Consider the following 20,752-nt stretch of genomic DNA (forward strand, 5'->3'; position numbering starts at 1 on the left):
GTCTTTGAAATAAAATTCTAACTAGAATTTCCTCACTGTAATGAGGAAGAATAAAAATTTCTTGTTTTTTTTTTTGGGGGGGGGCCACACCCTGCAGTGCTCAGGGCTTATTCTTGGTTCTGAACACAGGGATCACTCCTGGTGGGATTTAGGGGACTAAATAGGATGCTGGGGATTGAACCCAGGTTAGCAGCTTGCAAGACAACCACCCTACCCATAATACTCTCTCCAGTCTCCAGAGATATAATTTTTTTTGTTTGTTGTTTTTTTCTTTTTGGGTTACACCCGGCGATGCACAGGGGTCACTCCTGGCTCTGCACTCAGGAATTATCTCTGGCGCTGCTCAGGGAACCATATGGGATGCTGGGAATCGAACCTGGGTCGGCCACGTGCAAGGCAAGCGCCCTACCCGCTGTGCTATCACTCCAGCCCCCAGAGATACAATTTTTAAATGGTTGCTTAGTCTGTTTTTTTCACACTTGTATTTTCTAAAAACAGTTAATATTAAAATTATATTTCTTAAAATTGTTTATGTTCCAAATATTTCACGGGTCTCCTTTCTATATGGGTCAGCCCTAGGGTGATTGCTGCTTTTGAAAATTATCATCAGGCCCTTAAAAAGTTTAACACTAATATTAGCGTTTCTTAGCGTTTGGATTTTTTTTCGGGGGACAGGGAGGTGTTACAGACCTTGTAAAGTCTGACAAAGATAAAAGAATCCCTGCTGGAATAGACAGTAAATTAAGTTTTTAATTAATTTTACCGTGTACCACAGAGATTTAATGCTCTGAAAGTAAGTAATCGGTAGACAGTATTATATTGTGTAAGTAGTAGGCTACAAAAACTCATGCATTCTTCCACTTTGGGTCTTCTTATTCTTCAGACCAGACCCATTATTCTGTGGTTCTAGGAATCCTTCCCTTCAACGTACTTGAATGGTTATTTTCCTAAAATTGTTCTTCAGCTAAATTATTTCAGTTGCTGTCTGTTCTAAAGTTTTAGAATGTGTAAGGGGAAAAATATAGATACTTGAAGTTCTTCAGAAGGGACCCTCAACCTCTAATGATACCAAAGTCTTCATTTAACTGTAAGGTTTTCCAAGCGGTCTGGACAACAGGTCCCTTCCCTCCCTCCCCCCAGTAAGATCTTGTGTGGATTTATAACGTTTAAAAGGAATTGAGATCTTTGTCTGGATAAACGTAAAAGTATTTTGTGCCATTTGTTTGTTTTGCACGTTCTGGAGTTTTTTTTCCCCCTGTAAAGGCTTTCATTATACCCAGTGGACATTGCCGGTGCAGTTCTCCGCTTTTTCTCTCTCTTGGTAGCCAGAGGAGCGGATCGTCTGAACCTCTCTGGGATCTTGTCCCACAGGAACTTAGTGAGGGCCCCACAGTGACGTCTGTGTCTCGGCTTGCTTGTGTTCTTGGCCTCCTGTGGCCTCTTCAGGCCTACAGCTAGGGATAGCGCAGAGGCCAGCTGCGGCAGTTGATAAGCACCGTTTACTTGTCTAACCGCCTTTCCTTCCTAAAGACCAAAATGACTTAATCTGACTGAATTGGAATAGTATCATGAGGATTAAATGTGAAAAGCTTGTAATATGCCCAGCGCACAGTAAATATTAATTTAGCTTAGTTTCAGAATGTGGCGTGTAGTAGGTATTGGGTAATTACTGACTGAGTTGTTATAAACTGAAAAATGTGAAGCAGCACTTCATTATGATAGCTATAAAGTTGAACTTGGGTGAAGTGTTAAATTCTCATTATTGCCCTACTTTGTTTATAAGTGGTCTTTGCACAATTAAGTTACATAACGTTTTGAGGCCTCGGTTTCCCTATGTGTAAAAAGACTCAACACCATTTCAGCAGTGACTTCTCTGTTCCTTGACAGTGATTACAAATAATTCTTTGGTCTTTCGAGTGATAAGGTATAAAGGAATTAGACTACAAGAACTCCTGGTCTAATTCTAGCAAATTCCTCCTTTGTTATGACCCAGTTGGTTTGCATTCTCCTATGTTGATATGGTAATGATCATTATTTTGTCTTGCTTTATAGTAAATAAAACAACTGCGTCAATACCAATTATTAGTAATTCTCCACTGAGTTATTTAATCTCTTGTGAGAGGTAGAAAAGAGCTATGGAAGTTTAGGCCAAATTCTTTCGTTAATATTTTATGGGGGTTGGGACAATAGTACAGTGGGTAGAGATTTTGCCTTGCATGCAGCCAACCAAGGTTTGATCCCTGATACCCCATAAAGTTCCCTGCCCAGCCAATAGTGATTTCTGAACACAGAGCCAGGAATAAGTCCTAGGTACAGCCAAGTGGGGCCCAGGAAAAAGGATCTTAGTAAAATGTATCTTGGTTCTTAAAAGTTGACTTCTGTCTAAAATGATTCAGCTCTAATTATTTTCTTTGTAAAGTTGTTGAGGAATATCACTGTCACTGTCCTCCCATTGTTCATCGATTTGCTCGAGCGGGCACCAGTGATAGACAAAAATAATAAAAGAATAGAATAAAGGCAGCCAGGGGCCGGAGCGATAGCACAGCGGGTAGGGCATTTGCCTTGCACGCGGCCGACCCAGGTTTGATCCCCGGCATCCCATATGGTCCTCCAAGCACCGCCAGGAGTAATTCCTGAGTGCAAAGCCAGGAGTAACCCCTGAGCATCGCTGGGTGTGACCCAAAAAGCAAAAAAAATAAAGGCAGCCAGAGAGAGTACGAGCAGGTAGCATGGTTTCCTTGCACATAGCTAACCTCAGTTTGATTCCTGGCACCATAGTGTCCTCTAAGCATCGTGAGGTATAAACTCTGAGCACCTCCAAGAGTGGCCCACAAACAAACAAACAAACAAACAAACAAAAAGGTCAACCACAGCCCTGCAGCCGGTAAGAAAATGAACAGAAGAGGAATCCTGGAAAGTAAGAGATTCAGAGAGTGAGAGTCTAAAATGCTATATATAAACTCTTTTCCTAAACCACACAGGCACACTAGTGAGAGCAAGCAGAGACGGCACTTGCCTGGTACACATCTGACCGGGGTTTGATACCCAGCACCCCACTGGCTCCCCAGAGTCTGCCACAAGGGATCCCTGAGCGCAGTTGCAGGAGTAAGTGCTGAGCACAGCTGGATATGGCCCAAAAAAAGCAAGCAGTTCAGCTTCAAATAATAGAACTAAACTAAGATTTGAGGGGTTGCCCAAAAGACAGGGTTTTTTGGTTTTTTTTTTCTGTTTTGGATTTAGCCAACTTTAATTGTTCACTGTACAAATATTGGTACCTTCCAGTGGGAAGTAACAGTTCAGAGGCTGTTACATTATGTTCCAAGATATAATACAAACCAAACAACTTTTTGTTTGAATTTGGGGGGATCTCTCCTGGCAGTGTTCAAGGGACCATGTAGTGCCAGAAATTGAATCCAGACCTCCTGCATGTGTAACTCTTTGAATTATCATGTCTGGCCAGTATAAAAGAGATAACTAATACAAATTAACTTCATTTGATGGGATTGAGTATGTTTGTCCTATTGGAGCCGGTACTGTTTGGACCACCAGGACCAGACCTGGCCATGTGTTTGTTGTTGGGGCTCAAGTTCCTGTTTGAGAGAAATCAGAATTGCTTCTTGGGAATGGGGGTCCTGGAAATGGGGGCCACATCAGCAAGTGCTTGGACCTACTCCTGACTGCACTCAGGATGGGGTGCTTGGGATCGAACCGGGGTCAGCCTCGTGCAAGGCAAACGCTCCACCACCTGTGCTCTTTCCCCAGTCTGTCTCCTATAAGATCTGACCCATGTTATTGGAGTCCTAGAAGAAGAAAGTGAAGACTGAAGAACTTTGAAAGATAATAGAATGGTAAAATTGTTAAGTTTTATGAAAAATATATTTAAAGAAGTGCTTAGAACAAGAAAATCCTATCTTGGTTGCATGTATTAACGGGCTTCCAGACTTGCATCAGGCTCACTGACTGGCTAGAGGACTCACTGTATGGAGATGCAGTGCTCACAGTAGTTGACAGCGAGAGGGTGCGTATTTTCACAAAAGGAACTGGCAAAGGGCACATAGGATGAGGCCCAGGAGAAGCCATATGAAGAGTTTGAGGTATCCTGTGGAGACATACGAGGCTGGCCTTAACTTTCTTACCAGCAGTAAGAACACATGCAAAGCCTTGCCAGCTGGACCCCCTCAGTCCAGGAAGATACGTGTTTTTCACATGACCAAGTTCAGCTGCTCGCACCCCAGTCCTCCAGAGCCAAAACAGGTGTTTGCCATAAATCATATTACGAGGATAAGCTTATATGGTCACACTGCAAGCAGAATTACTTAACCAGAATATTCCAAAGGTTCAGAGTTCATCTCCATGGAGCCAGGCAAGGACCAGTCCTGAAAACAGATCTTTCCTTGGCATGCGCAGGGTTTTGAGCATTCCATGCCTGCAGAGCAGTTGTTAACTCTTCCTGCACAGTTCACTATAGTCAAATGGCTAAAACGAAAGGAATACAAATCTTGAAAATAGCTCAAGAAGTAACACATAAAGGGAATGACAATTATAATTAGAACTTGCATCTTACCAGAATCTACAGAAACTAGAAGACAGTGGCATAACAGCAGTGAAATAGCATCCCTAGGTGTGTGTCCCCCGCCATATAAAAAGTTTAAAAACTTAAAAGAACAGGGGAGTGGACTCAGGGGATGGCTCAGTGGCTGAAAGCCCCTGCCAGGAGTTGAACCATGAGACCCTGAGTTAGATCCTGGTGCCACCAGTGTGCCAAGCAGTCCCAGCAGCTCTGCTCTTTGGGATCTCTGGCACCACAGCTGCTCGCGCTGCCCCCAGCACACTGGAGCCAGGTTCATGCATGCTCTTGCATCTGAGCGTGTGAGCATCCCGGGCAGAAGCGAAATCCCAGTGGGCATGTGTGTGACTCCCAACATCCCCACAAGAGAAGTGGGGGCAGGAACAAAAGATGAAGGAAAACTGGGACTAAGATGGGAGGCTTACTTATGTCACTATGTGACTTGTACGCTTTTTCTCTTTTGCTTTGTGGTGCTGGGGATAGACCCGAGGGCCTACGGGCATGGCAAGTGCCTTACCTGCTGTACTATTGCTCTGGCACTAGGCTAGTGGATTTTAATCCACTGTAATCAGTGATTTAAGAAAGGCCTGACTGGGGGCCGGAGCGATAGCACAGCAGGTAGGGCGCTTACCTTGCACGCGGCCGACCCGGGTTCGATCCCCGGCATCCCATATGGTCCACCAAGCACCGCCAGGAGTAATTCCTGAGTGCAAAGCCAGGAGTAACCCCTGAGCATCGCTGGGTGTGACCCAAAAAGCAAAAAAAAAAAAAAAAAAGAGGCCTGACTGTATAAACATGCTAGGCCTGTGTAGATGGTACTCTTGACTCTGCTTAGGGTGGTCATTGGCATACCTGGTGGTGCTTGGCAGATCATAGGTGGTGACAGCGTGTAAGGCAAGTGCCTTACCTGCCTATACTGGAACACCTCTTTGGCCTTAAACATGTTATTTTGTTTGTTTGATTTTTTTGGCTTTTTGGGTCACACCGGCGATGCTCAGAAGTTACTTGTGGCTCTGCACTCAGGAATTACTCCTGGTGGTGCTCGGGGGACCGTATGGGGTGCTGGGAATCAAACCTGGGTTGGCTGCATGCAAGTCAAACGCCCTACCTGCTGAAACACATTACTTTTTAAAAAATAAGGTAAAATTTAAAAAATAAAATAGACGAGTGAATAGATAGAAGGGCAGCTATAAAATATAGGAAAGCGGGGCTGGAGCAATAGTACAGCGGTTAGGGCGTTTGCCTTGCACTTGGCCGACCCGGGTTCTAATCCCAGCATCCCATATGGTCCCCTGAGCACCACCAGGGGTAATTCTTGAGTGAAGAGCCAGGAGTGACCCCTGTGCATCGCCGGGTGTGACCCAAAAACAAAACAAAAAAAAAAACCATATGGTCCTCTGAGCATTGCCAGGTGTAACCCAAAAGAAAAAAATATATATATAGGAAAGCCTTAATGAGTAGTCATATTGATTGTATAGCAAAGCAAATATATTAATAGCACTGAATATTTATAGTAAAACCTATACTTGTCTTTGTTCTGTGGGGAAATAAAACGGCATGGAGCTGTGGGGAGGTCAGTTCCAGTTGGCCAGATTCCATTGTTTCCGGGGGGGAAATGCACCATAGATCTGGTAGGAAAATGGAAATAATAATGGTTTTGAATTTATTTAAACTTCTTTTGTTGTTGTTGTTGTTGTTGTTGTTGGGTTTTTTTTTTGTGTGTGTGTGTGTGTCACACCCGACGATGCTCAGGGATTACTCCTGGCTTTGCACTCAGGAGTCATTCCTGGCGGTGCTCGGGAGACCATATGGGATGCTGGGAATCGAACCCAGGTCTGTCGCATGTAAGGCAAACGCCCTACCCGCTGTGCTATCACTCCAACCCCTATTTTAAACTTCTTTTGCTTAATTGTTGGTAAAGATTTTACACAATGTCGGCTTTCTTCCAGGAAAAGAATTCCATGGGCAGGGAAGGTCGCTCAAAGGATTGGAGCATCACTTCAGTTTCTGGTATTACACGGTCCCTCCCAAAAACCACTGAGAGTGCCCATCAAGAAATACCATTTTATGTCACATTGTAGTTTCAAACCATGGCACTTACCTGTGTTACTCAACAGGCTACTCAGATGTGCAAATGCAATTGTCTTCTGTCTGTAAGGAAATGATTGTGTTGCCATAACTTGACTAGCAAGAAAGGTTGACAAAATAAATGTGTGCAATGGGCTTAAAGGCGTCTTTTCAGTTTGATTAGCCTTTCACAGTGATCAGTGGTTGACTTGATGCTTTTAAGTTTAGATTTGTTCTGATCTGTTCATAGCTATAAATGTATACTTTAATTGGAGAATATGGTTGTTGTCAGATTCACACAGTACCTCGAAGAAACTAAAGCCATTGTTTTGTGTGTGTCTCATACACATTTCTTGCCATTAATCATATTCTTGGATAGAGGTCCAAAGTTTCGCATTTTCACATAGGTTCAGTTGGGGAAGGTGATCAATGCCATTTTGCTTATTTGGCTTATAAATCTGAAATCAAGAGCAGAGGGGATGGTAGATGATTTTAATAATGGAAAAATTTTCCTGACAGTCTGAGAGTTCTGGTGGCTTGAAAGGGGACTTACAGGTTTCTTTGGCTTGCTGCCGCCTCCCCTATGGCCCAAGGCATGTGCATGTATGGTGACAGTGACCGCTTTGTATTCTGTCAGTGATCCTTCTGTGTGTCATTTTGCGGGGAACATTTTTTGAAAGGATAAATCCATAGCAGAACAGGCTGTTAACCCATTTGAGTCACAAAATTTGGATTTGAGTTACCTAATGAGAGCATTATAGGGGTGTCCTCTACAGCTTAAAAAGTGGCCTATTATGAATAATGAAGTAACCAAAGAGATCGTTAAGGCTAGGAAGATGGCAGACTTTGCATAAGCCCAGGGTTTGATCCTGGCCTCATTTGTTTCCCCAACCAATTCTGGGTGTAGCCCTAAAATAATTAAAAAGAAATAACTAATGTAAAAATGTCTCTGTTGGGTCTGAAGAGATAGTACCGCTGGTAAAAGCCTTGCATGTAGCCAGTCCATATTTGATCCCCAGCAACCTATATGGTCCCTCAGACACCACCGAAGAGTAATTCCTGGGTGCAGAGTCAGGAGTAACCCCAGAGCATCACTAGGTGTGGTCTTCCAAAAAGAAAAAAAGTATGTTTTCCTTTATATACACATTTTTTTAAAAGTTTACTTCCTCTCATTGTTTCTATTTTTTTAATTTTTTTTATTTTTTTTTTGCGTTTTTGGGTCACACCCAGCGATGCTCAGGGGTTATGCCTGGCTTTGCACTCAGGAATTGCTCCTGGCAGTGCTTGGGGGGACCATATGGGATGCCGGGGATCGAACCCGGGTCGGCCGCGTGCAAGGCAAACGCCCTACCCGCTGTGCTATCGCTCCGGCCCCTCTATTCTTTATTTTTTTAATGTGGGAATACTGCTATATATTTTTTATTGCTTTTTGCTTTTTTTCTTTTTAAGGTGGGACTCATGAGGTGTGCTCAGGGCTTTCTTCTGGTTCTGTGCTTAGGATCACTCCTGGCAGGACTTGGAGAGTTGACCACATGCAAGGAAAGCACCCTACCCATTATACTATTGCTATAGACTGTAAATAGTGTCCTTTTCAAAAAGGAAAATAGGACTGTAGTGATAGAACAGCAGGTAGGGCGTTTGCCTTGCACGCAGCCAACCTGGGTTTCATTCCCAGCATCCCATATGGTCCCCTGAGCACCGCCAAGAGTAATTTCTGAGTGCAAAGCCAGGAGTAACCCATGTGCATTGCCGGGTGTGACCAAAAAAAGCGAAAAAAAAAAGAAAAGAAAAATATTCTAGGGACCACATTGGTGGCAACCCAGATCAGAGCCTTACATATGCAAGGTTTGTACGCCATCAGTTAAGAGATATCTGGCCCATTTCCCTTTTGTGCTCACAAAAATTGTGTTTCCCCTTCCTGTGTTTACTTGTTTAAACCACATTTAAATTTTTTTAGAAAGTGTGTTGGCTTAGACACTTGTTGGGAAAGCTAATACAAAGAAGTAGAGAATAGTGTTCAGATTACTGAATTGGAAATTTTAAAAAATGAAGTTAAGGCTGACCAACTACTGGGGCTGGAGTGATAGCACAGCGGGTAGGGCGTTTGCCTTGCATGTGGCCGACCCGGGTTTGAATCCCAGCATCCCATATGGTCCCCTGAGCACCACCAGGGGTAATTCCTGAGTGCATAAGCCAGGAATGACCTCTGTGCATTGCCAGGTGTGACCCCCCCCCCCCCCCCGCAAAAAAAGCAAAAAAAAAAAAAAAAGGCTGACCAACTACTAAACTTGAGATTTGTTTGGCTTTTCTTTTCTTTTTTTTTTTCTTTTTTTTTTTTTTTTTTTTTTGCTTTTTGGGTCACACCTGGCGATGCACAGGGGTTACTCCTGGCTCTGCACTCAGGAATTACCCCTGGCCGTGCTCAGGGGACCATATGGGATGCTGGGATTTGAACCCGGGTCGGCCGCGTGCAAGGCAAACGCCCTACCCGCTGTGCTATCTCTCCAGCCCCTGGCTTTTATTTTCAGTAAAAACATTTGAACACTTTGTCTTCTTCCTTTGAAGGTTATCCTTGAGTGTTGATTAAAATCAATTTTAATTTGACTGAAGTTGGAGTAAAGCCAGGTAGCTCTCCCCAGTCTCAGTAATAAAAACCAGTGGGGTAGGAAATGAGTGAGTTTGCTGCTGTTGCTCCCGGGGGCGGGGGAAAGGGAACACTCGGCTGTGCTCCAGAGTTACTCCTGGCTCTGTGCTCAGAAATTTCTCCTAGCAGTGCTCAGGGAGCCATATGATATGCCTGAGATCCAACCCTAGTCAGCCACTTGCAAGGCAAATGATGTACCCCGCTGTACCACCCTCAGGCCTCTACTGCTGGTGCTGGACTCCACTTACTTACTTTCCCTTTTTCTTAACCCTAAGGTTACCAAAAGATGCCCTCTGTTGGTCAAGAAAAGTAATGCAGTGCCTAAGCTAAAACTTTAGACATCCTTTAAAGTTTTAAAATAGGATCAGAGCCGTAGTAGTGCACTTGCCTGAGCACTGTCTGGCATAGCCCAAAAAAAAAAAAAAAAATTTTATAAATAAAATTGGGGCCTGAGTGACAGTACAGCAGGTAGGGCGTTTGCCTTACATGCAGCTGACTTGCATTCAGTCCCTAGCATACCATGTGGTTCCCTGAGCACCACCAGAAGTAGTTCCTGAGTACAGAGCCAGGAGTAAACCCCTAAGTATGCTGGATGTGATCCAAAAAACAATAATAAAAAAAAAGATAAAAGTAATTTTAGGGGCCAGTATTTTAAAATACCCTTTTAAAGGTACTTTGGTTTGGGGGCCACGTATGCCCTCCCTCTGCTCAGGGCTTCCTCCTCCAGGCTCTGTGCCCGGAGGTCACTCAGGGTGAACTCAGAGGATCCTGTTGTGCCCCTGGGATTAAACCCGGACTGGCTGCATTCAAGGCCAGCAGTAACCACTGTACTATCCTTCTGGTTCACTTTGAAATTACTTTTTAAAAAATGAAAGTAAGCTTAGAGCCCCACGAGGGCTGAGCACAGAGCTAGGAATAACCCCTGACAACTGCTGGTGTGGTTCCCCGCCCCCAAATTATTTTCCTGGGCCAGAGAGTATGAAAGCAGGGCACTTCTGCATCACATGCGCAGACTGTATTCAGTCTCTGGTATTATGTGTGTGTGGTCCCCTGCGTCTTGCCCCTGCAATCTCTGAGTGCGGAACCTGGAGTAAGCCCTGAGCACTGCCAGATGTGGCCCCCCAAACCAAAATAAAGTAAAATTTTCTTCTCCTAGTCTGGGGATGTGGCTTCGTGGCAGAGGACCTGCCTTATGGGTGTCCCTGGCACTGAGAGAAACAATTTTTAAAATCATTTCTGTATATGAATTGAAAAGGTCAGCCGTTGTTAGACCTTGGTGATTGTGGGATATAAAGAACCTTGTTACCATAGCTATTCAGAGTTAAGACCCTGTTGTGAATGGGGAGTGGTGGCTGGGAGAAATAGCATGCTCTTTGGTACAGTTTGAAGTGCTAGATGTAAGATCTGTCCCTCTTCAGATTTCCATTTGCATGTCGGTAACTCCTGAATATGTGCTCGTCTTCTCTGCCCCATACGTTCCTCTTATCTTGTCCCTTTCCCTCCTGGCCTCTGCCTCCCTCTACCCTTGTACTTACTGTACTGAGTCTAATCACAGTGCTGAGCCTTTTTTCTTTAGGGAATCTTATGTGGAGACTGATTTTATTGAAGGGTTTCTTCTAGGGCTCAGAGAGTACAGGGGTTGGGATGATTGCCTTGCATGTGGGTTCAGTCTCCCTGAGCACCACCAGGAGTAAGCCCTGAGCACTCCAGGTATGGCCCCGAAATTATTTAAAATAAGCAACTTGAGGGCTGGAGCGATAGCACAGCGGGTAGGGCGTTTGCCTTACACGCGGCCGACCCGGGTTCTAATCCCAGCATCCCATATGGTCCCCTGAGCACCGCCAGGGGTAATTCCTGAGTGAAAGAGCCAGGAGTAACCCCTGTGCATCGCCGGGTGTGACCCAAAAACCAAAAAAATAAAATAAAATAAGCAACTTGAAGGGTCAAGGATGTATACCTAAACATGTGAGATCACCTGAGTTGACACACATGGCCTGATGCCACATGGCCCGAGCGCTGCTTGGGAAGGTCCTGAATAAATACACAATTGAGTACATTTTCTTTCTTTAGGAGCCACATGCAGTGGTGCTCAGGGCTTACTCCCAGTGATGGTGGTGCTGGAGGTTGGGCAACGGCATAGCGTCCCCTGGGGAGCACGTGTTCCTCCCACAGCTATCTCCAGAGCCCCATGGTTTTGATGTATGTATAAACCCATGCAACATTAATGGGATCAATTAATGAGATTAATGGGATCTCCATCACAGAGATTTTATTGTGCCCTTTTGTAACTTGATGCTGGACAGCCATAGCTTTGTTGCTTGTCATTAGTTTGGGTCACATGTTCTTAAAATTCCATATTACTATAACTTGTCTGTCTGATTTTTTCACTCACCCTGATTATTTTCAGATGATCCATGTAGATGAGCGTATTGCTGAGTTGTGTTTTGCTGTGCACATCTTTATGTGTATGTTTCTCTGTTCTTGAATAACTAGTTTTAGGAGAGAAATATTCTAGGGTAGTTCTATAACTTCGTAAAAGCACTGCCAACTGGTGAGAAGTAGTACAGGAGGCAGGGCACTTGCCTGGCACGCAGCTGGTTTGATTTCCCAGTACCACATATAGTTCTCTGCACGTCACTGGGGACTTCTGAGCACAAAGCTCCAGAGAAAAGTAAAAAGTAAAAGTCAAAAATAACTGCCAACAGGTTTAACTCCACTGACTGGACTGCATGGTTCTGCACGCAGGGCCCGAGCTGTGCTGTCCAGCACCTGATGGTCTCCAAGCATTCAGCTGGAAGTAGACTCTGAAGAATACTAGGGGTCACTCAAAAAAAAAAAAAGACAACCCCCCCCCCAAAAAAAAAGCTTGCCAAATTATTTTCCAAAATGCTTTGTGTTTCTTTTCATTTAGTTCCTTCATGTATTTGACATTTGGTATGGCCAGTATTGGGGGTTTTCTTTCTTGATGCTGGGAATCAGACCCAGGTCTCAAGCATACAGGGCATGTGCTTTACTGCAGAACCGGCCACGTGCCTGGCCCTGGCCAGTCATTTATCGTTTCATTTTGTTTTGCGTTGGGGGCCACGGCCAGTAGTCCTCAAAGTTTACTCCTGGCTCTGCATGCAGGAATACTGGGCTACTTGGATGGCAGACACCCTACCTGCTGTACTATTGCTGTTGCCCCTAATCTTACCATTTTAGACATTCTGCTAGGTGCATAGTGGACACGTTACTGTTGCATTGAATGTGTCGGTGCCGCCTTTTGGTTTAAAATGGTCTTGAGCCGGCATATCTTTTAGTTCTGTCTTGGGGCCACAGCTAGAGTGCTCAGGGCTTACTCCTCGCTCTGTGCCCAGGTGTCGCTCCTAATGAGTTATGGGGACCATATGGGTGTCAGGAACCTAGCCCTGTGCAAGACAAGCACCATACCCACTATGCTATCATTCCAGCCCTGACTTGGCATCATTAATATAGTAGGGGTTAAACATCTTTAAAACTTTGAAAATAGAGATTGGGACTGAGTGCCCGTGTGGGGCACCAGGGATCAAACCTAGGTCTGTTGTAATGCAAGGCAGTGGCTTACCCGCAGTACTATCTCTATCTCTCTGGTAATTGCCTTTTTTGTTCTTTAGTTTCTTTTTTTTTTTTTTTTTTTTTTTTTTTTTTTTTTTTTTTTGCTTTTTGGGTCACACCCAGTGATGCTCAGGGATTACTCCTGGCTTTGCACTCAGGAATTACTCCTGGCAGTGCTTGGGGGACCATATGGGATGCCGGGGATCGAACCTGGGTCGGCCGCGTGCAAGGCAAGCGCCCTCCCCGCTGTGCTATCGCTCCGGCCCCTCTTTAGTTTCTTTTTGCTGTGTAAAATCCTTCAGTTTGGGCGAGAGCAGTAGTACAGCAGGTAGGGAGCTTGCCTCAGCACCCCATATGGTTTCCCAAGCTTGCCGGGAATGACCCCTGAGTGCAGAGGCAAGAATATGCCCTGAGCACCGCTTGGGTGTGGCCCCTGAACCAAGAAACAAACCAAAAAGTCAAACTTTATTTTGATGAGGTTTCCATTATTACCCACTATTTGTCCTTGCTTTCATTTCTCTTGCCATTGGTTTGAATCTAAATACATTTCTGAGGTTGAAGTTCAGGAATATATCACCTGTGTTTTCTTCTGTATATCTTTTTGTTGTTGTTTTAGGTCTTAGATTTAAATCCCTCATCTATTTTGAGTTAAAGTCTGTGAATTGTATTAATGGTCTCTTTTTTTTGGTTACCGTCTAGTTTTCAGCACCATTTGTTTGGACGGTTTTCCTTTCTCCGCTGTGTGAACTTTTGCTCCTTTGTCATCAGTTAGATGGTCAGTATGTTTAGGTTTTTTTCTGGGATTTCTGCTCTGATCCAGTTGTGTTTATTTTGATACCGCACTGTTTTGACTAGTACTGCTTTGTAGTGTAGTTGGAAACCAGGGAGTAAGTCTCCAAATTCTTTCCTTTTGGGCGGCAGGGAGAAGGGCTGCTGTTCAGTTTGGGGATTTCTCCCAGCAGTGCTGGGGGAGACCATGCCCTGGCAAAGTGTAAGCCTTGTCTTGGGGTGGGTTCCATCTCGATTCCTCTTCCCAACCCCTCCAGTTTTTTTATTTCTCAGGGTTGATATTTTTGTGTTTCCATAACATTTTGGAATTCTGTTCTCTTAGAAAATGCTCTTGAAATTTTGATAGTGATTATATTTGATCTGTAGATTATTTCATGTAATATGGAATCGGGGCGGGGGCATTTAGAACACCTGTGGTGCTAAGGGGCTCTTCCCAGCTCCCTGCTTAGCAGTAGCTCCTGGCAGTGCTCAAAGAACCAATATCAATATTTTAGCAGTATTCCCTCCTTCTGGAATATCTTTACTTGTTTTTATGTCTTCCTTTAGCAATGTCGTACAGGGGCTGGAGCAATAGCACAGCGGGTAGGGCATTTGCCTTGCACACAGTCAACCCGGGTTCTATTCCCAGCATCCCATATGGTCCCCCGAGCACCACCAAGAGTAATTCCTGAGTGCAGAGCCAGGAGTAACCCCTGTGCATTGCCGGGTGTGACCCAAAAAGCAAAATTAAAATAAAATAAAATAAAATAAACAATGTTGTACAATAAATTTTTCAGTATGCAGGTGTTTCACCTCCTTTGCTAAATAAACTCCCAAGTATTTTATCCTTTTTGTGGTACCATTGTAAATGAGATTTCCTCCTCTCTACTTAGTTTGCACATAGAAATGCAATAAATTTTTGTATTTACTGTATTCTTTGATAATTTCTAGTACATTCAAGTATAGTCGAAGGTTTTTTTTTTTTTTTTGCTTTTTGGGTCACACCTGGCAATGCACAGGGGTTACTCCTGGCTCTGCACTCAGGAATTACCCCTGGCGGTGCTCAGGGGACCATATGGGATGCTGGGATTCGAACCCGGGTTGGCCGCGTGCAAGGCAAACGCCCTACCCGCTGTGCTATCACTCCAGCCCCAAGTCGAAGGTTTTCTGTATATGTCATTCATTCACAAATACACTTTTCACTTGTTTCACTTTTAATTCTTTCTTCTTGCCTCACCTCTCTGGCTTGCATTAAATTGTTGGTGTAGGGGCTGGAGAGATAATACAGCAGGTAGGGCGTTTGCCTCGCACACGGCCGACCCGGGTTTGATTCCCAGCATCCCATATGGTCCCCCAGCACCGCCAGGAGTGATTCCTGAGTGTAGAGCCAGGAGTAACCCCTGTGCATCACTGGGTGTGACCCCCCCAAAAAAAAAGCAAAAATAAATAAATAAACTGTTGGTATAGTGGTGAAAATGAGCATCCATGTTTTTATGGGGACAGCTTAAATTTTTCACTGTTTCATATATGCTAATTGTTGGATTTCCTTATATAACCTTCATAATGCTGAGCCATGCTATTCTGCAACTCTTTTTCACTATTTTTACTTTTCTTATTCACCATAATTTATAAGCTAGCTGTGGATATAGTTTGGGTACTCAATGTTCTAATGCCACATCCCTCTGCCGCCGCCCCCCTCCACCAGTTACCGAGGTACTTGTTTTCTTCCCCTTCCTGCCTCCTTAGCAGTTTATTTGCATTTTATGATAAATGGTTGTTGAGTTTTACTTGAGGGGGGGCATACCCTGTGGTGCTCAGGGCTTATTTACTCCTGGCTCTGTGCTCAGGAGTCACTCCTGGCGGGCTGGGAGACTGGGGTTTGGACCTGGGAGTGCTACATGCAAGCATGAGCTCCAGCCTTTTATTCAGTTCCCCAGCTCCTTGTGTGTATGTCTGCATGTGTGTGTCTGTGTGCACTCACATGTCTGTATGCATTCAAAGAGCTTTCACCCAGGGACATAGTTCAGGGACAGTAGTATAAGCTTTTCCTGCAGGAGGCACAGCTTGAGTCCTTGGGACCCCATGGTCACTTGAGCACTGTCAGGAATGTACCACCAAGCACTGTGCCAGAAGTAACCCTGATCTGCTGGGGGAGCGGGGAAATAAAAATAAAACCAGGAAATAACTTACTTATTTATAGATTAGAAAATAGAGGTATAGAAACACTCAAATTTTTTGTTTGTTTTGGGGCCTGTACTTTCTCTGCGATCAGGTGACTTTTTCCCCCTTGTTTTTGGGCCACACCCTGCAGAGCTCAGGCGTTAACTCCTGGCTCTGCGCTCAGGAATCACTCCGGGAACCATATGGGATGCCGGGAATTGAGCCCAGGTTAGCCGTGTGCAAGGCAAGAATAGCCTTACCCGCTGTACTGTCTCCTGTGATCAAGGGGCTTCATGCAGTGCTGGGAATCAAACCCAGGGCTTCTACGTGTAAGCCGCATGCTCCAGCCTTGCATATTCTCTAAATAACTTTAGGAAACAGCTGCCACTTCTTTTTTTATTTTCCAGATGGGAAAATAGAGGCTTAGAAAGGTAATAGGACTCGCAGTACTGAGGATTGAGTTCCGGCTGCAGCTCAGTGATAGAACACATACTTCGCATGGGGCAGGCTGTGCGTTTGATTTTGGTGTGGTCCCAAAACCAAAAAAATTAAAACAAAAACTTAGTTCCTGGGTGGTTTTAACCTACCCAGAAACACTTGGCAGTGGGAATGGTGCTGAACTACAGTTGGATTAGACCATGCTGAATAGCGCAAATTCGGAGTTTGGTTTTCACCTACTGATTTCTTTAAAAGTGGCAGCCCTCTGTGATTTTTAAGTATGGTGCTGCTCGGGTCCGCAGGACACCGCCAGAGAGCAGGCCTGGCGTTCTTGCTCACAGATGTTCTGATAACTTACCTCCCCTTTTCTCTTGGCAGTGCACGATCTGATTTTCTGGCGAGATGTGAAGAAGACTGGCTTTGTGTTTGGCACCACACTGATCATGCTGCTCTCCTTGGCAGCTTTCAGCGTCATCAGTGTGGTTTCTTACCTCATCCTGGCTCTTCTCTCTGTCACCATCAGCTTCAGGGTCTACAAGTCTGTCATCCAAGCTGTGCAGAAGTCAGAAGAAGGCCATCCATTCAAGTGAGTGGGAGCAGCACGGAAGCCACGCTTGTGCGGGCCTTCTCTCACTAACAACCCCTTTCTGCCCCGGGGAATTTTTCCACAACCCCAAGTATATAGGTTTATAAAATCGGTATACAAATCAGACATAGTAATTCCCGCCTTCAGTGACATGACCCCGTGTGAAATCATTTTTAAGAAACTAGAGCTCACTGTTGGGATTGTCGTCTAGTCCAGCCTCTGTGGAGAGCTCTCAGAAAAAATAAGAGCAGAACTCTTACATGAGTGGCCAGAGCGATAGTACCGTGGGGAGAGCGTTTGCCTTGCACGTGGCCTGCCCAGGTTCAATTCCCGGCATCCCATAGGGTCCCCTGAGCACTGCCAGGAGTAATTCCTGAGTGCAGAGCTGGGAGTAACCTCTGAGCATCCCCGGTGTGTCCAAAAACACAGAACCCCCACATGACCCCGCAATATCATTTCTTGGCATCTACCACCAAAATACAGAGATATTAATTGGAAAGAATATCTGCCCACCTATGTTCATCACCACATTTAGTACAGTAGCTAAGATAGGATACAACCCAAATGCCCAACTGTGGATGAATGGACCCAGAAGCTATGGTTTATCTGGGCCAGAGTGATGGTATAGCAGTTAGGGTGCTTGCCTTGCACACACAGTCTACCTGGGTTCAGTCCCCGGTACCCAATATGGTCTCCTGAGCCTGCCAGGGATGATCCCTGAGAGTAGAGCAGGAGTAAGAACTGAGTATTGCTGGGTGTGGGGTCCCCCCAGGGGGGAAAAAAAGTTGTATTTCTACACAGTGGAACACGATGCAGCTCCAAGAAATAGCATAATCGTGCAATTTGCAGCAATATAGATGGAACTAGAGGATATCATGCTGAGTGAAGGCAGAAGGGATATGGGGCTAGAGAGATAGTACAGCAGGGAGGGCGCTTGCCTTGCACATAGCCATCCTAGGTTTAATTCCCAGCATCCCATATGGTCCCCCGGGCCCCACTAGGAGTACTTGCTGAGCGCAGAGCAAGAAGGTACCTCTAAGCAGGTCCATGTGACCCCCAAAACAAAAAAGGGGGGGACATAAATACAGAATGATGTCTCTCTGTGTGGGACCTAGAATCACATGGCAAGGTAGCAACAAAAGGTTAAAGGCAATAAAACAGGGAGAACTGATCCACACATTTGAGTCTGAGGGTCTTAGAAGGGAAGGCATTGGGGTCCTTGGAGGAAGGGGGGCGTACATTGGTGATGGGTGTGGTGTTGGAATTATGTGCATGAGACATCACAGTATTGTAAGTCGAAAGACCTCAGTTTTTTTCCTTTTAAGAAGCTAGGGTTTGGGCTGGAGAGAGAGCACAGGGGTAGAGAGCACTTTCCTTGCATGTGGCTGAGCTGGGTTCAGTCCCTAACACCTCATGGTCTCCCAAACCCTCACCAGGAATGATTCCTTGAGCACAGAGCTGAGAGTAAGCCCTGAACTCTGTCAAGAGCGGCAAAAAATCTAGAGTTTAGATTAGAGCTATAGACACTACAAAGGTTACTATCTCATCTTGCACACAGCTAAACCTGGTTCAATCACAGGATCCTCCAAGCACCTCCAGGGCTCACTAGAAATAGCCCTTGATGCACAGCTGGATGTGACCCAAGTGGGAAAAATAAAAACCACCCCACCATTGTGCACCTACATACATAATCTCCAATATAGATGTGATTTCCAAAATTTTAAAAAATCTTAATGAAGTTTTACCATAAACAAAACAGTTTCAGAAAATTCAAGGTATGTTAAATCCATAGGGGGAAATTGCTTGTTTTTGTGTGATATGAACTCTTATTATACTCACCTTTGGGAGTATCTTTTTTTTTCCCCTTCTTTTTTTTGGTTTACACCCAGCGATGCTCAGGGCTTATCCTGACTGTGCACTCAGAAATTACTCCTGGCAGTCCTCAGGGACCATAGGGGATCCGGGATCAAACCCGGGCCAGCCATGTACAAGGCAAACGCCTTACCCGCTGTACTACTGTTCCAGCCACCTAGATTAATTCTTTATTGCATGTTCTGAACAGTTCATACTTCGCAAACATCTGTCATCTTTGCCTTTGGCCACTAAATGGAAATGACCCCATCCCCTGATAGCTAAAAAAAAAAAAAAAAAAGCCTCTTATGATCTCTATAGTACACCTTTGGGGGGCTAACACACTTTAAAGAAATGCCGTGCTAGCAGAAAAACTCCTTTTTGCAAAATGTCTGACTCTGATTTCCTTTGGAAGAGCCTACCTGGATGTGGACATCACTCTGTCCTCCGAGGCCTTCCACAATTACATGAACGCTGCCATGGTTCACATCAACAAGGCCCTGAAACTCATCATTCGCCTCTTTCTGGTGGAAGATCTGGTGGACTCCTTGAAGGTTAGTTGCTTCTATGATTTTTGGTTGTGGGTCTGAGAAAAGCCAGGGACTAGGTTATAATTCAGAGGAGAAAAAAACAGGGCATTGTCCAAAATATATATGCGTAGCTGAATCAGCCTAAAAGTGATTCAGATATGCATATGTATAATACACACTAAAAGTGCCTAGTGATTGCGTGTAATCACTAGACAAGGCATCCTTAAACCTGGAGACTTAACATCACAGCAGCGATAATGTGATAGAAATGCAGCTGCAGCTTGTCTCTGGACTGAAGAGGGCGACAGAATTCTTCAGGGCACCCTCACACATGCAGGTGGCTCACCTTCATTCTGAAACAGGCGTGGGGCATTCATCACTATGTTGATGCTCGTTTATTAATTAGCTAGTGGGGAAAGACACCAGTTAGACAGAATTTTGCATTTTCGTTCCTGCTTAACTTCCTTGGTATCGACCTTTGCAGCTGGCTGTTTTCATGTGGCTGATGACCTACGTTGGGGCTGTTTTCAATGGGATCACTCTTCTGATTCTCGGTAAGCACGCTTCCTCCATGTTTTGGAAATAATTGGTTAGGGTCCAGGGGGACTGGACTTGTCTCTGCTCCTTCCACGTAGCCCAACCTTTAACATCTGCAGAAACCTCACGGTAGAGATAGAGGAATCTTACTGGTGGCCATGGGTTTATTTATATGGTCTTAGATATAAGAAATTACCAAAATGTTTAGAAATAATAACAAAGGTCTAGATTTGGTTAAACACAAGATCTAATTTTGGGGTTTTTGTTTTGTTTTGGCTTTTTTTTTTTGGAGGTGATACCCAGCAGTACTCCTGCCTCTGCTCAGAGGTCATTCCTGGCAGTGCTCAGGGGACTGTATACAGAGCTAGGGATAGAACCATCATAAACCACAGGCAGGGCAAGCACCTCACCCACTGTACCATCACTCTGGCCCTATGGGGTCTAATTTCGGAAAGCCATTTTTGTAATTGGGAAATAGTTCTGGCACAAATGGATAGCCTGCATACCTGTATTTCACTGTCTTTTCTTTAGGTTTTGTTTTGTTTTGTTTTGTTTTGGGGGGCCACGCCTGGCTCAGTGCTTGGGGTTGTTCCCAGTGGTGTTCAGGAGAACCATGGTGCCAGGTTTCAAGCCAGGCCCTTCATGTGCAAAACAGTGAGAAGTCTAACCAGAATTTATTTGTCACTGTCACTGTCATCCCGTTGCTCACCGATTTGCTCGAGCAGGCACCAGTAACATCTCCATTATGAGACTTGTTACTGTTTTTGGCATATCGAATACACCAGTTAGTTTGCCAGGCTCTGCCATGCGGGCAAGGTACTCTCGGTAGCTTGCCAGACTCTCTTGAGACCTTTGTGGTTTTTTTTTTCTTTTTTCTTTTTCTTTTGTCCCTTGTTGGTTGGTTTGGGGCCACACTCAGCGGCACTTAACTCCTGGTTCTGCACTCAGATCACTCCTGCCAGGTCATGGGGTCCATATGGAATGCCCGGAATCAAACCTGGGTTGGCCATTTGCAAGGCAAACGCCCTCCC

The 20,752-nt window shown here is 44.9% G+C and overlaps 1 protein-coding gene across 4 annotated transcripts in view; it reads left to right on the forward strand.

Annotated features, from left to right (window-relative positions):
* RTN3 (reticulon 3) overlaps positions 1–20,752 on the forward strand; it is a 54,122-nt gene that overhangs the window by 27,651 nt on the left and 5,719 nt on the right. For all 4 annotated transcript variants that reach the window (XM_055142428.1, XM_055142429.1, XM_055142430.1 and 1 more), the window contains 3 exons: positions 16,596–16,803; positions 19,070–19,208; positions 19,669–19,738. In XM_055142428.1, coding sequence (XP_054998403.1) covers positions 16,596–16,803; positions 19,070–19,208; positions 19,669–19,738 — 417 coding nt within the window. The remainder of the gene's footprint in view (positions 1–16,595; positions 16,804–19,069; positions 19,209–19,668; positions 19,739–20,752) is intronic.

This window comes from Sorex araneus, chromosome 6 (genome assembly GCF_027595985.1).
Source record: "Sorex araneus isolate mSorAra2 chromosome 6, mSorAra2.pri, whole genome shotgun sequence".
In the NCBI taxonomy this organism is placed as follows: Eukaryota; Metazoa; Chordata; class Mammalia; order Eulipotyphla; family Soricidae; genus Sorex; species Sorex araneus.